The sequence below is a fragment of the Battus philenor genome, unplaced genomic scaffold (assembly GCF_028537555.1).
Source record: "Battus philenor isolate CCGP_79_NKW_IND1 unplaced genomic scaffold, ilBatPhil1.0.hap1 SCAF_26, whole genome shotgun sequence".
Classification (NCBI taxonomy): domain Eukaryota; kingdom Metazoa; phylum Arthropoda; class Insecta; order Lepidoptera; family Papilionidae; genus Battus; species Battus philenor.
Genome location: NW_027181689.1, coordinates 11,244,684 through 11,261,666, shown reverse-complemented (window position 1 = coordinate 11,261,666; position 16,983 = coordinate 11,244,684). Strand labels below are relative to the sequence as shown.

Genomic DNA, 16,983 nt, shown 5'->3' with positions numbered 1-16,983 from the left:
CTCAAATCAACTTCTTATGACTATTTAAAATCGTATTAACACAAACATTAAATTGAAAAGAATTTCCAAATATTGTCACGATGGCTGGTGCATCTAGTGACTTTCCGCGACCTGGACAATATTGTTGAGCCACCTGGTGATGGGCACGCCCACGCCGCGTCTACCAATAATGGTCGGCAACCTTTCGGAGCTATCGCGTCAATAACTGCAGATAAATATTTAAAGATAGATGATGGCGTAGAACACAATACATTTTAAAATGGACAAGCAGGTTGATTGAAATGTAGTGAAGCAAAAATAAAAACACTACCGACTTATATATGAAGACAATGATTGTTTTTCTAAATAGATTTGAGCTAGCAATGATGATATATGATGAGATGATGGGAAAGTTTATAAACTCTGTACCTGTTTCCATGCCGGTGAGAATCTAACAACAGTTTTTGAGTCTGTAAGCAGCGGTGAGTCCTTTGCGTTGACGGCAAGATTGTTCTCTTTATCAGATAGAGCGAGTCCGGGACTCGAATTCGATATCTTGATATTTTGCAAATAGTTGGACACTCTAGCGCTGCTGTCTTCTGATTTATCTTTGTCGTTGTTGTCGCTTGTGTTTTCGGTCTGCGTGTCTGTTGTGCCATTGTTTATATTTTGTTCGTTTTTTGCGTTAACATCTCCATTCATCTCTTGTTTTTCACCCATATCTACCTGGAAAGATGGTTTTTGTTTTAAATGTTAATGTTTTAGTTTGTTATACATGCATTTGATAGTTTATTAGGGCTTCATTAGATTTAAGGAATTGGACGCAACTCTGTTTTAATATCTGATCTAGAAGAAATTTCAAGAAGTAGTATTGTTAAAGAAGATATTTGTTTTCTAACATGAAATTTCCAGAAATTTGTTGTGATTCGCCCTGATCATTATATTTAAAAAATTTAGTTACAATTAAGGCTGTGATAGACTATGCATATGCATTCGAATCGATTGTAGCCTTAAAACTCACTTGAATAGATTAACAAATGACCCGACAATTTGCAAATATGTGATTAAAAATTTTGGTTTAAATGTTCGATTTATTCAAGACACTTATTTTTGACAAAATTTTAGATTTAAAATATTTTCTATTACAAATTGTTCAGTAAAATCTAAGATCTTTCAAATAACCAGCACATTCAAGTATTAAGTCATGATGGCTAAGATTGTAAGGATCTGGAGTAGAGATCCTGAAAGTGGACGGCATTGTTAAGGTTATTAGAAGCTTCTAGATGAAGTCGGCTTACTTCCCTATTACAAATCTATGGTAGAGACTTATTTCCAGCTGTGAACGTCTTAAGCCTGCGGTGATGAGATCAATATTAATCATCTTGATCACTAAGGATTACTAGTAAGGTTCATTAATAACACATCATCATAGCAAAACAATTGTTCGTTATTTTAATTTTTGCTGATTTATTAATTTATTACAACGCTTGATCTGCTATGAGGAACTGGATAAAAATCAATCGTAACGCATATAAAATTCAATTTATCGTTTGCGGCATGTAACCTTGGCAATTGTCTGAACTGTTAAAATAATTGTTTACAGTGTATTTAAAAAAACCAACTGCAATTGGCGCTCGTAATTTGCGTTTCAATTCTTATCTGATAACAGTAATCAGATATTGTTCAATTGTGATACCGGCTGCTAGGTGTAAAGAAAGTCATTACGAAGAGAAGGTGGAACAAATCTTTGGTTCATCTATTATTTCAGCTGTATGACTTTCTGGACTTATGCAAATGAATCTATAGTGTGTAGTGGGGGCCGTCTTCTTCTACTAAAGAGCACTATGTGGGGGGCGAGGGATTGTTATTTCAAATGATCTACTATTGCTATGATACAACAAGAATGGTCGTCATTACCACTTAGGAATTCGACAAAACCCTACCTTTCTGAAAGCAAGGTGATGAGAAATCTCAAAGTGTGGAATATATTGTATACAAGGTCATTGGGTAAAAGCGTAAAATGCTTTTAAGGGCTAAATGCAGCCCATTGGTAGTTTTTACACCTTTTTCTAATCATCCCTTATAAAGTGAACAATCTGAAATATGTATCTATACAAAGTCTGCAGGAACACATAGTTTACAACAATTAATTTTAAAAAGTAGTGATTCGACTTTTGAAAACTATTATTCTTAATATATTATCATTATGTTATTAAATATTTCTGAAAACATTCTTGGATATACTGTACCATGCGTTAGTTGACAGCTAATAAGCCATATGTTCACCATAAACAATTACCTTATGCCCACAAACTTATTTAAGGGCCTCCGTTTTTGGATACCTGTCGTTTACTCCCTGTCAAGGTTCACAGGGTTTTTCTAGTTAATATTCACTAACTTATTGATATAAAACAAATGATGCATATACTTTCTTATATTAATTTTACATTATTAACTATAATATTAGCTTCCATTCTGATATTAAAATGACATTCCTTAATAAGAGTATGTTTATTAAAATCAAGCCCTATATTTCTTAGTCACGTCATAATTTAGTATCGACTTTGATGATTTTATTCATGAGTTTTATAATAGTTCTTAAAAGCATCGTATGGGAAAAAAATTAAGAAAGTATCTCGTATTAAAACTGCTTGACGTTGGAACTTGGCGCATTTCTCAGTTCAGTTAGCTTTGAATTCAGCACGTTTAGCAGATTGATTTGAACTTCGCACGATTGTCAATTCACTGTGAATTTCGTGCGTTTGACAGTTCCCCTTGAGTTTACGCGCTTTTGACAGTACAGCTTTGGACAGATGGCATTGGACTTCGCACGTATGTCGGTTTACTGTGAACTTCGTGCATTAGACGGTTTGCTTTTAAATTTGGAAAGTTTGACAGTGCGCCGTGAACTACGCACGTTTGACAGTACAAGCGCTATATATTTACAATATCGTTTAACTGCTGCCTCGATTATCAATATATTGTAGTGTATATATCATTATAGTGTACACTTTTAAATATGTGACATTTTTTAATCTTAATCTGACAGTCTAATAGCTTCTTTATCATACATATGTTCATATTAATGTTTAAATTAGTCAATGGAACTTTTTATCTCTATTTGATCACGTTTAAAAACGTGTTCTGTTTCGTAAGCGATTTAAATCATAGTAACGTTCGTTTTGAATGAAAAAAAATATTCACGTTCATTCTCGTACTAATATAAGTTAATAAGGAAATGGAATGTTTTTTTTACTATCAAAGTTTTATCGAAATAATGCTCTAATCAAGCGATAGTGGGTACGCTTTCGCGACAATGACCTTGGGGCTGGCGTCACGTGACGCAGTTGTACGAACTGAATTATATAACAACTTAATTATTTCAATGCCTCCAGTCTTTCTCTCCGTTGATAGTTGAAACAATATCGTAATTGATGACGTAATATGTTGATCTTTCTAGAAGGAGTAACGATCCTCAGAGGGCTCAGTTCTGTAGGTATTATATACATACATATATATATATATAATTAAGTAGTAGCTATTAGTATATTTATGTAAGATGTTTTTATGTGATAATTTTTCCTCTCAATTTGATAATAATGTTTATTTTCGTTTTTTAAGATGTTAACTTGTTTCACTTACCTTTATTAATTTATCTTTACATCGCCTAACTAACTAAAAGCTATAATTTATATTTTTTAAAGATAAAAATAAAATTATTTTATTCAAAATATTTAATCTACTTCATTTATTAGTATACTTTGCTTCGTAAGGTGTAAAGTCGTGGAGAAGAAATAGGAGGAAACTCCACAACATCATATGTTTTAATAAAGTTAAACAATGCAGATTTATACATATACAATTTAGATATAGCCTAAATGAAATCAAAACTATCAAGCGACATCACTGCCAAGGATTCATGTCTTTTAAATATTCATTTATTAAATAATAAGCCGTTAATTTATTTTTAATGTGCATTTCGAATATTGTAAATGACAATCCAATAATATTTTGTGTAATTTATTAAAAAATCTGATTCGGTTTATTGCAAATAAATTTGACACTTTTTGCAGTCGACACTTGGGTACAGACAGTATTTCACGGTGCCTTGTTATTACACTATTATTAAAAACACACAAAATATCATTACGAATATATTGCGAGGCCACTATTGAGTTACATTGTCCTAAAACAAATTTTAAAATACAAAATCATGCGGCAGAACAATATCGGGGTCACCTCGTGATATAAAACATTTTTTACCACTGGAATTTCGTCGAACTTGAAAACATTATTACATGATTCATACGATGAAAAGATTTGAATTAAGAATACTTCGATATAAAAGAGCGTTATGTTTATGCAAAGTTTATGCAAAAAAAATAATGATTTTATGAAATTACAAACGCACAAGGCAGTAAGTGCCCCGCGAATAGGGCGACGACAGCTAGTATTATATAAACAAATATTGTACATACTAACATTTTATTTAAGTTATTTCATTTGTAAACAAAACTTACATAGCGTATGTGTATAAATATGACGCAAGAGAAGATTCTCGAACTTATTCCGGAGTTCTATTGTGTGCAAAGTTAAATAATTCATTTATTCCTAATATTACCAACTTCTGATCTTCTTTTCAGGAGTTGAACGCGTCCTACAAGGTGTGGTATTTAACTACCTGCATCCAGAGCCTCCTCGCGATCTTAACTATGTCGTGGGACCACCTAGTGGGCATACCCACGCCGCGTCTACCTGCTCGTACCCTGGTGTACCAGCAACGTACCCCGCCATTTCATACGAGCAATTCTTCGAGATACGTCGATTATCTTTGTTCTTATTGCTCTCCTCATTTCTATTTCGATCTCGAAGTGAAACTCGGACTATAGTCCTATCCGTTTCTCTCTTAGTGACCTTGATCTTTTTTACGAGGACCTGGTTTACAGAGGTCTAATAATTTTTTTAGGTTATATCACAGCCTTTGTTACTATTTATTAGTGTCTTTTACTTTTTATTTGTAAACACATTATCTGTTTATATACTTTAAATTCTAATTTTATCACAGTAAACTTTTCCTGCTTGATTGCGGGGTTTGGTTTCGAGTGGCGACCACAAGCCGGTTGACGCGGCGTGGGTATGCCCACTAGGTGGGCCCACGACATAGTTAAGATCGTGGGAAATAGCTAGAAGCTGGCAGCGCAGCCTTCCAGTGGGCATCCATCGGCTGAAAAATAGAACAAGAAACCGAATCCCTATTTCACATGTAGGGTTGAACGAGCGTTGTCCAAAAATGGAGACCAAAATAAAGTCTCTATTATCACTTTTAAATATTACAACGTATATACTATTTTTGCTATGTGTAATGAGCGCAAGTGCCTGTAGCAAAGTATACGATTACTTTGAAATGAGATCAAAGAAGGCAAATATCGCACTCTTTATACCAATAATGAATACTAAAAATTACGATTGGAAATCAAATAGAAATATCGACTTATACATTAAATATCAAAGGTCACTAACTTTACTCTATAGTGTTGTGAACGTCAATAAATGTCGATATCGATAAAAGAATTTATTTTCACTATACTGATAAAACTAATTATTTTGCAGTAATGTAATGTCGTGTACAATTACGATAGTAAGTAATACAGTAAATTAATTGTATTGATAAAACTTTTAAAATAATTGCGTAGTGCAAATCGATTGTCAAACATGTTACAATGTTATGTTTAGACATGTTATCTTATTGACTCCAATAATAAGGTTTGAATTTAAATTCCTTTCATTCATTATATGTTATTTACCTTTGAAATAATTTTAATAATTTTCTGTGTACGTCAATAGTAGAATCCCAACAGATCACATTTTTATTTGCAATTCGTATGGATTTGAATTCAAATTTAATGACATGTTTTAGTTTCAGATAGAGATACAAGCACTGGTCTGAATTAAGATACTGTGATAAAGTCAAACAATTTTTAAAGTCATTGTTTATTCGTCGTTATTTCAGCTTCTAGATGCCCAATATAAGGCACAGGCCTCACTTATCTGGCTGATTTGCGCAGTGTGATATTACGCAGAGGTGATATTACCCATCACTAAAAGTAATTTCGTCGACTTATTTTACAGAAAAATAAAACAAAGGTGAATATATTGTTGATAAGAAATAAAAACTTGTTAAAAATGTAGTCGTGTGAATTTAACTAAAAAAAGCGACATTACTTTTCGATCCCCCTAATAATTTTTGAATTTTAGCTTTATTCTTGAAAACATATATTAAAGGATTTGTTCATAATCTGTTATTTTATTTACTTGCTGTTCTAGATTATAAATATAGTGAAAGTTGAAGAAACATTAAACAATTAGATGCATTATAATAAGTGATAGCTAATACGTTTAACTATATCATTTTATTGTATGTGCTTCTAATATGATTTTGTAGATAAATAATTACTAAGAAAAGTACATCACTATTAAGTCAATACGACCGCACGCGCTGTTGCTATGCAATCAATAACTAATTTATTATAATTAATATTAATACGCATACACAATCGGGCCGAAAGTCGCGTGACTTCTCCGTGCCATGGATGTCTTACGTAATTTTATTTTTTTTTGTTCATATCCATTTCGTTAAGACCTATTGTTGAATGGTTAATCTGTAGTTGTACAAAAGGGACTGAATAATATCTATCTTTTGTTTAATTAGCTTATATTGTTCCAATAGAAGGTAATTAAAGTCTTTTTTGAAAGATACCTGGCAATCATTTACGAGACGTATGGTATTATTATATTGCTGATAAATGTTTAATCAAAAGTGTTCCAGTCGTCAGGAAGCTTCTTAAACTCTTTTTAGTAACCAAGCACGATGACTCCTTTACCTATCTTAGAGCTTTTGGTTGTCATTTCCACAGCATCAAGCATTTCATCTCTATTAATTTGATCTGTATTTCTTTCATTGTTGTGATATATTGTCCACATAGGATCATATATACCAATATTCAAAGCAAACATTCGTCTACCTCATGAGATAACTGCAAGACAAAACCAGTTTGATATAATATAGAATCAGTACTCATTAAGCTTAAACCAATGAGGTTTCCAAGCGTTGTGATATGTGAAAAACTGGACTCTGTGTTTGGCACTAATCGGTGTAACATAACTCCTGAAGATGCCCCGTGGAGGGGTGAAACACTTGTTGAGTGGTTTAACGGTGGCAGTTGTGTAATTCGCATTGTTTGCCGTATACGCATTTATCAGCGGGCTGGCGGGCGGTGCACTTTGTTGCACGACTACCACTGCATGTGCGGAAGTGGCTAAATATTAGTCCTTTTCTTACTTAGACGACAAGTTCAGATGGTTCAGTGATGCAATTCATACTCAAGCACTATTTTCATTTAAAATTTCATTAGAAAGCCCTCTAAGAATCTACGTTATATTCCATATTTAAACTAATAAGACCAGCTTCAACGTTGGTAAGAATTACGTAGAAGTTACATGAAGTGGTTAGGCGCAATGGCCTTAAGATGATTTTAGTCTGGACCTTAACAGGACCAGTGTCCGAAAGTGAACCTTGAATTGATGGATTGCTAAGCAGACTAAGAGAACTTAATGCGTATTGGATTTGAACTCGTCACTTTGGGATTCCCATTACGTCGTAAACAACGACGACGTTATATGACTATGTTAGTCTAAATTTCCATCACGCACTCAAACTAGATTGAGTTCCGGTTTGAATGGCGCCTAAATTCAATTGAATTACTGTGCTAATTGGATGCTAATGAAGATTATTAATTAATTTAAACGCAATAGTAGAAATGAGATATTTGACTTTTTTAACACATCAAATGAAGGATTAAATAGTAAAAATGAAAGAAAAAGTGAGAATATAGATTGTAGAAGTAGAAATAAGTAAGGACAGATAAATAAAATGCGTGGTAACAAAACTGGATAAGGAACAAAAATACTAAATCAGAACTAGAGGTAAGGTAGGTTAAAATCAGGATACAAAATGTGCGAAGGACTGTAAAAAAACAAGGAAAGGGATAAAGAAAGGAATGCAAATAGAGATATAAGTAAGGTTAAAGAATGAAAGAACAAAATTTGAGCAATTGTAAGATGAGAAATGGAAATTAAAGCAAAGTAAGTAAATGAAGGTAATTATAAATTGAACACAATTGATGCAGAAACGGCAATGAAGCCCGACAAGTAACCGATCAAATCCAGGTTCGCTTTCAGGAACTCTAGACTCGGAAAAACTAAAAGCGTATTGAATGACTGTCGGTTTTTCTTATAGTACTGGAAATTATTGAAGGCCAATATCTAGCAGTGGTGTGTTATGACCGAAATGATGATGATATAGAGAATAAATCAAAGAATACTTTTCTGCTAGAAGAAACGAGATACAAATGTGTTGATTTAATAAATTTTCGAATCTAAAGTGCCCAAAATGGACAAAGAATTGTTAATTACCTTATTGTAGTAGTGTTTATAGGTTCAAAATAACTATCGAGTTTCGAACAATGATTATGTATGAAATATTAATTTGTATATTAACACATTGTTTCCTTTGAAAATAAATCAAATCACATGAATGATCACAACTGCTTACCATTTCAAAATGCTAAATGAAATTTAATATATTGTCCCTCTAATATTTTTTCTTTATACAACTAAATCTTTGTACATATTGTATTTTAATACATTAAACTTCTAGTTCTTTCTATTATTTCATGATCGTTCGTTCGTTTCTTCCCATAGACGCCCACTGCAGGGCATGTATCTCCCCCAGAGATATCTATGGGGATATACTATAATCACCACGCTCGCCGGGATGGCGATCGCAGTGTGGTATTACGGTATCCAGAGGATGCTACCGCCCATCCTCTGGAGACAAGTTTGTGAGCATTGTCAATCCTATATAATTAATGCACAAAGTGTGAATTATATAAGATTGTAGTCCTGGAATCTAACTCGCGACCTACAATCATAAGCCCCAGTCCTCTACTACTGAGTTACTGCTGCTCTATTCTTCTTAGATAAAGGAAGTGTATCCGATGTTTGTATGGAATAAATTTCCGAGAAATTTATCATCTCTCCCTAAGTATTTATATGCAATAAATAGTTGAATTGCTTATTTAATGGAATCAGGCTTTAGGTTGTGTGATTCGCATTGTTTGCAGCATACGCATTTATCAGCGGGCTGGCGGGCGGTGCACTTTGTTGCACGATTACCACTGCATGTGCGGAAGTGGCTTAATATTGGTCTTTTTCTTACTTAATTGAATCGCATAAAATCCGAGGGATTTTTAAAATTAAAACATCGTATGTTACCACAAAAGAAAACGCCGAAACTAAACGATAAACTGCTATTATAACGTCATGTGTAAAAATCAATACATACATTTAAACTAAAGACTTGTTCTAGATTTTATTCTGAGAAAGCATACGCTTAACCCGTCAGAACGCGTCTCACTTAGGTCACCTCTTTGCTGACCGTGGATGTTCTAGATAGATCTTCCGTTGCGAACATAGATTTTTTTGCCTCTAACCAATGCTATATACATTTGCGCTTGATTTAGACCTCTTACAGTAACTGTGCTTCTCGGAAACGACCCACGGACTGGTCGCAAGGTTCTTGGTTTGTCTACCTGGGTTGTCACTCCTAATGCGTTTTAACCCATCAACTAAAATTTCGTAAACATGTTTTTATCGCTCCAATTAACCACTAGAGCAGTATTTTTAAACCTTTTATATTCCAAACATCACTTTGGTTTTTCTAAAATTTTTACGCCTCCTATGCAACATTTTTTTTTATATTAAAGCGAAAGGATTGAACTCGTGTCAATGTCAATGTCCATTTTCGAATTGCCGTTTCTGTGGGCCCCACGTTGGGAAACACTGCACTACAGTTTTCTTTAACCTTTAAGAACATAGAATATAGTGAAAAAAACTATTTTATTATAGTTATTTTTAATTACACAAAATTGTAACAGATCAACAAGACATTCTATATTAAACGTACTCTGTCTTGTAAAAATAATTACGTTGAAGTTACGTTTTTGAATGGTGTACAGTGTTAGTCAAGAACACCATTATTTCACCATCAAGACGACCAATGCCATAAGCCTTTCTCTTAAATTTCCAATAACTAATTTGAATACACATACGGTACGCTTCCTTTATTTCCATGCACAACATTTATAGATGTCGTCATCTGTTGTTGTCGTCATTTATTCCTATGTCCCCAAGAAGGGACAGGGGGCGTTCACAGTACATCGCCATCCCGAGCGGTCTTGAACCTCGCGCTTTACTTTGCTCCACGTCTTTCCAAATACCTTCACTTCTGGAGTGATCGTCCGTCGCCAGGTTTGCTTTGGACAGCCACGTCTTCGTTTTCCTTGAGGATTCAATTCTAGAGCGTTCCTCGATATGTGATCAGGGTTCCTTCGGAGCGTGTGGCCTATCTAGTTCCATTTGCGGCGTTTGATCTGCTGGTTGATCGGCATCCAGAAGTTTCCAGGAGACGCTGGAGTCTTTCTCAGGCATATGTTGTTGTACGAGTATTATATTCTGGTTTAAAAAACTAAGACGTTAACTGTACTTTTGGCAGAGATATAAACTTGCTCTATCTAATAACTAGATATTGCTTAGCTAGGATGACTGTCTACTTTCCACTTCACTCTCTCTTCTCCATTCAGTGATCTTCTATTTACTGTATACTGCTAGAATAGTATATTTTAGTTGTTTTCACAGAATTATGTCCTATGGATTGATGCTTTGGGGTAAAGGTGCGGATAATAGAAATATATTTGTTTTACAAAAGAGAGCCATCCGAGCTATATACGAATCCCGCGAATCTCCTTGAGAAATTGATTTAAATATTTAATGGAATAAGGCGTTACCTCGCGGAAGTTCATCCTAAGCAAGAAAAGGACCAATATTTAGTGCAATAAAATGCACCGCCTGCTAGCCCGCTGATAAATGCGTATGTGGCAAACAATGCGAATCACACAACCGGCAACGGTGGCCGTCAAATCACTCAACACGTGTTTCACCCCTCCACGGGGCATCTTCAGGAGTTATGTTACACCGATTAGTGCCAAACACAAAGAAAAAAAATTGATTTAACGAGGTCAATATTCTTTTAGTGGCCTCAAAATATATCATAATATTTTGTACATTTATAATAATCATATTAAATTAAAAGAATAGGGGACGTCCATAGTGTATTGATAAGGCACCGTGAAAAACTGACTGTACCAAAGTTTCGACTGCAAAAAGTTTATAATTCATTTGTAATAAACGGAATATAAATTACAAAAAAGGTTTATTATACAATAAATAAATATTTAAATAATAGGAAACCGTGGTAGTGATGTCACCTGATTATTTTGATTTTATTTAGACTATATCTAAATTGTATATGTATATATCTATGTTGTTAAGCTATTGAAATATGTGTTGTTATGTATTTTCTTTATGATTCTCCTCCACAACGATAACATCTTGCGAAGCAGAGTAGAGTCAAAAATAATACAGATTAAAAAAATAAATTCACGATCAATAAGAGTTCTGTTAAAAGTTCCAATTTTGAATTACATATTTTATCTTTATATGCCCATTGCCAATATGCAGGACTATGATGGTTATTTTTGGTCAGTCTATAGTTCTCCGTATTCCTGATTTATCAGAGAAATCCTTAGCAATGAGGCTCGAAGTACAGATAGTGCGTTTCACTTCCCCGCTTTATTATAAAAATCCTATTTTGTTAATAAAGGGTTCTGTATCTATAACTTACTTTCTGTACCTATATATGGATGCGGGTGATTCTATCTGTGCCTATAGGTCGGATCACGAATTATGAGTCATTATTGATTTTATCTATAACATCTTCGGATGCGTTTGGAGCCCGCGTCTTTGTCACGCGCTAACTATTCAACAATAGATCGTCAATTATTTTATGATTGTTTTATTTTTTCAATGACGGAATATTTTTCCAATCTGTATTATTCCACGGTGGAATATTTTATGTTATTAATTCTAAACTTGTTTCAACAGGGAATTTTCTGGAAATCTAATCGAATTCGAGTGCCGGTCTGGCGTTAAAATCGGGGAGAAGTCAATAGCCTCCGTAATATGCGGAAAGGATACTAGGGAAGAATTCCTCTCATACTGCAAGGAAATAATTAAAAAAGTGATACAAAAAAATAAAAATTAAAAAAATAAGAAAAATTTTAATTAGATAATAAGAAAAAATGTGATAAAATGTAACTCAAAATGTGATAAAAATGTAGACGAAAAGAAATAAAGATAAAATGTAATGAGGGAGGAATGAAAGGTCACAGAGTAAAAGGGAAAGATAGCAGGAATGTGGCATGAAAGAATAGATTGAAGGAATATGTGAAGAACGAAAGGAGAGAATGGAAATAATAAATAACTATGTGAAAAAAATAAATTGCTCGTAAAGTCCCTGTCCCACCAAAAATAGGGGTACGAGAGGCCCCCAATAGCGGGGGCAATAAAAAAACAGGGAATCTTAAAAAGGTAGTAAGTATCCTTTTGTTAACTATGTTCAAATTTGATTATACTGTTCCCAATGTTACAATGGTTGTACCATTTGGGACAGTATACCTGTCCAAGGGCAGGTACCTAAATACGTTAAGTCTAACCTTCACCGTCTCTGATAGCAGTACTTAATAACTTAGGTGCCCAATGCGCGTGCGCACTACCTGACTGTCAAAGCAGGTAATAAAGTTGTAAGGCCCACTCACTTCTCGCAAATCCAAAAAGAGACTAAATATTAAACCCTCAAAATCGAAGTTACCAATTTGCAAACACTAAAGTAAATAATTTTATGCCATCTATATATTCGTCTGTGGAATATCAAATGAAATACTAAAAATTAAAATAGTTTTTTTTTTGGTAAATGAAATAAGGATTTCTGACAATAGGTTCATAGTTTAATCACTAAAATATAATCATTGAAAGGATATGACAGACGAAATTTTAATTTTAGTTGGATCATTATGATAATCGATTTTAAGTTCAGAAACTGATATTGGTATAGAAAATGCGCGATAGATTTATAACAGAGATGGTCAAACTGCGGCTCTTTTAACGATTATTTTTAACCAATTAATTGTCGAATTATTTTAAAATTTTAATTTATGTTACGTATGTCAGTTCCTGGGAAATCGAAACAAATTACTGGTGTGAATAATAATAATTATTATTCCATCATAAAATTAGCGAAATCCAAACACCGATAATAATTAACTAACCGGCATCTTAAGTATTATTAGGAGTGCTGTCATATATGTGTCATTATATCTAACTTCAATACACATATTTGGTACTTTTAAATAATTTTAATACATGTGAACATATGATTTTTGTAAAAAAAAATTGTTTTGCGTGTTTAAAATACGTATTCAATTGCGGCTTGTAAATTTTATATTTCGAAAAATGCCTCGCAATATCAAAGAGCTTGGCCACCCCTGATATATAATAAACATGACTTTGTTGAAAATACAGATAAAAAAATCATTTAACAACAAAAACTATCTAATATTTAAAAAAAAATAATTATTAAGGACTTAATAAAATATATAAGCAGATAATTTATAAAAAAAGAGAATATATAATTAATAAACATAATAAAATAAATTATTAAATCATGTTCACTAACAAAGCATTTCTTCGATAAATCTGATGGGGTTTTGACCCGCCAAAACTGACAAGCAAATATTCCATTCGGTGCAATTCGAATGCGGTCTAGAATGTTCCAGCGGCTGTCGAAATTTTTTTACTAATAGTGATGTGATTTATTAATGAATGGTCAATTAATGGGTTATTTTATTTAAAATCTTTTATTGTTTCTTATGTTATAATTTACGAATTTATTAAAAAGTTTATTATATCATATATCTAATAATAACAAACTTTATATTTAAGAAAAAGTAATGTGTTAATTTTTAAGGTTTAACGGTTTTAACTTGTAGTGATGGTCATGATAGAAATTATAGCTTTGTGAATAAGTTGTGTGAGCTTTTAACGATTTATGAAAGTGAAATCCACTTCAGATATGATTGATTTTATTTGCCTTTCACTACAATTATATTTTTTAGAATGTCTTCCGTATAAATTGAACCATATTAATTAAAATGTTTACGTATATTATTTTTCATATATTTAAATGATTAATACTATCATTATTATCCATGTAGTTTCTTATATCTTATAAAGAATACAATGATTTTCGGCCAAATGAAAAGAGCGCGAAATTCAAAACTCACCGTATTCTATCCGTTGTATTTTTTTTTAATTCTCTGCACTGACTTCTGGCATTAAATGGAAAGAATCAATACATCGCAGTGCGAACACAATGGTTTCGTATTATACACTTTTGTATCTGTATTCGATTACTCGCACGATTAATCGAAACAAATATGTTTTTGGACGCGTTCGGCTTCGTGTGTCGTAGTCTGTGGACTGGACGAACTGTACGCGTATCGCGGCGCGGCCATTCAATTAGTGACGGCACCAGTCGCCCGCGACGCAATATATCGACAACTTATCGATAGACTGCTCTTTAACCGCGGCGATGCTCGCGCTAAATTGCTATTTATCTTCGATTATTTTTTTCGAAAAATAAATTGTATTAGGGGGACCGGAAAGTAATGTCGCTTTCTTACGTTAAATTCACATGACTAGATTTTTAATAAATTTTATTTCTAATCATTAATATATTCACCTTCGTTATCAACAACCTTTTGCCATCTAGTATTCAAATTTTCAATGACGGAGTGGTAAAAATAAATTGGTTATTCTGTAAAATATGTCGACCTTACTTTCCGGTCGCTCCTAATATATATATAAATATATAGAGCTGAGCCCTTTGAGGATCGTTACTCCTTCTAGAAAGATCAAAATATTACGTCATCAATGACGATATTGTTTCAGCTATCAACGGAGAGAAAGACGGGAGGCATTGAAATAATTAAGTTGTTTTATAATTCAGTTCGTACAACTACTATATATATATATATATATTTATTTATATATATATTTATTTATATATATATATTTATATATATATATATATATATATGTGTGTGCGTGTGTGTGTGTATATATATTATTTTCAAACATGACATAATTAAATTCGCACTTGTGACATCAATTACAACAATTGTACTTAACAAAATTTGCAATGAATAACACCTGAGTTTTTTAATCCAATAGGCTTGAATTAGATTAGACTAACACACTTATATCCACATTAACCTGTCAGTGGCTATAGAAAAAATTCAATCGATGTGTCTACAAGACTCTAGTTCGCAGTGAAATTAGATTTAAAAAAATAGCTGCCCTGATTTACTTTGTATTAACCTAACTTAAACGTCAGTTGTATTGCAGTAAAAATGTAAATTCGTTATATATATTTCAGGATGAACATTTTTATTGATTGATTGAATCTGAAATAAATATTTTTGTCAACTTCCTGATGCAGATGATAGAGCTTTATGACCCAGAGAATTATATTAAAAGAACCCTTTTAGGTTGTAAAATATTGTAAAGTGGATTAAACACCTTTTGATGATCTTGTGCCGAAGTTGTTAGAATTTTTTTTTGTACAAAATTACGAATAAGTCATTTGATAACTTACATTCCACTAAACCATCACTGTAACTACAGTGCGCAATATCTAAGTATGTAACTAAGTACATACATGAAAAACTATTAATTTGCTTATTACATAGGCACGAAGACACATGGACTGTTAAACGCGCGAAGTTCATAGCGAACCGTCAATCGTGCGAATTTCACATCGAACTTTCAAACACATTAAGTTTTGACACAACTTTGTGCGTAACTTTTGGAATTTTATTAAATATATAAATGAAATCAAGAAAAGTCTTTGTTTATTTATGACGTAATTAAGAGAAATAATAATTAATTTAAATTTTTGATAGAATTGGATAGCATCCACCGCTGAAGACTGTTGCAAATGGCCTGTATACAGAGTTTTTTGATGACTTTTCCAAGGTCATCTATTTACCTTGTGTTATACGGACAGAAAAGAATCACATATATCAAATATACGTAGTATTTGGTTGGTTTGCGCGTCATTAATGTATAATTGCATAGGTCGTGTGACAGATAACGGAGATATACCTGGAAATGTATGTCAAGTGATAAAGCAAGGTATGCTATTCAAAAAAATATTACACAACTATTATTATAGAATTATGTACAGTGATATTGAGATATAAATACAAAGCGTAAATAGATACGTGATACTTACTATTACTCAGTTTATAAATAAAATGTAATTTCACAGGGTCGGGACATTGAATCCGGGGGAATACCCAGAATGTAAACATATAAATGTCTGTAACCGCTGATTTTCCTATGGTTTAAAGAAATAAACACTTAGTGTGATTCTAATTAGATATAGAAGCCTAGTCTTAATTTTTTAATTTGAAACTTATTTTTTATTATTTAACATAAAAGGAAATCACTTGTAATAGTGTCAAAAAATTAAATACAATTGGAGGTTTTATCTCAAAATATAATTTCCTCTAGACAACCTTATAGGCAATTAGCAGTCGAATTTAAGTTACCACTTGAACTCATATCCGTTCCTTCTTAATGTCAAGGAACATGACAGTCAAGAATGATCGAGGCTTCATATATTTACATTTATTCAGAGACAATGATATAAAATTCTGACGCATACGAAATGGCAGCACCCACATTACTGATGGGTTTCTAATATGGAATAGTTGTAGTAGTTTGCGAGGATAATCAGCATTAAATAGTATTTTGTCCGTAGTGTCAGCAAAACGAGGCGAGAACACGAAACGCGTAGTTGGTGTGTATTAAAGCTCTGTTAAGAAGAAAAGTTCAATAAATTCTGAGATTCTACCTCCCTAATTGAGCCCATGTTCTGGCAAGGTGAAAATGTAGTCGTGATCTGGTCATCCATGATAAAATAAA

At 32.9% G+C, this 16,983-nt stretch overlaps 1 protein-coding gene across 2 annotated transcripts in view; it reads right to left on the bottom strand.

Annotated features, from left to right (window-relative positions):
- The window catches only part of LOC137925115 (facilitated trehalose transporter Tret1-2 homolog), a 28,813-nt gene extending 14,334 nt beyond the window's left edge, over positions 1–14,479 (bottom strand). The window contains exons 1-2 of one of the 2 annotated variants that reach the window (XM_068768497.1): positions 14,277–14,479; positions 409–705 (exon numbers count right to left, since the gene is read on the bottom strand). In XM_068768497.1, coding sequence (XP_068624598.1) covers positions 409–699 — 291 coding nt within the window. In that variant the 5' untranslated portion in view covers positions 700–705; positions 14,277–14,479. The remainder of the gene's footprint in view (positions 1–408; positions 706–14,276) is intronic. The other variant, XM_068768498.1, reaches the window with a different exon arrangement.
- Between the last annotated feature and the right edge of the window lie 2,504 nt (positions 14,480–16,983).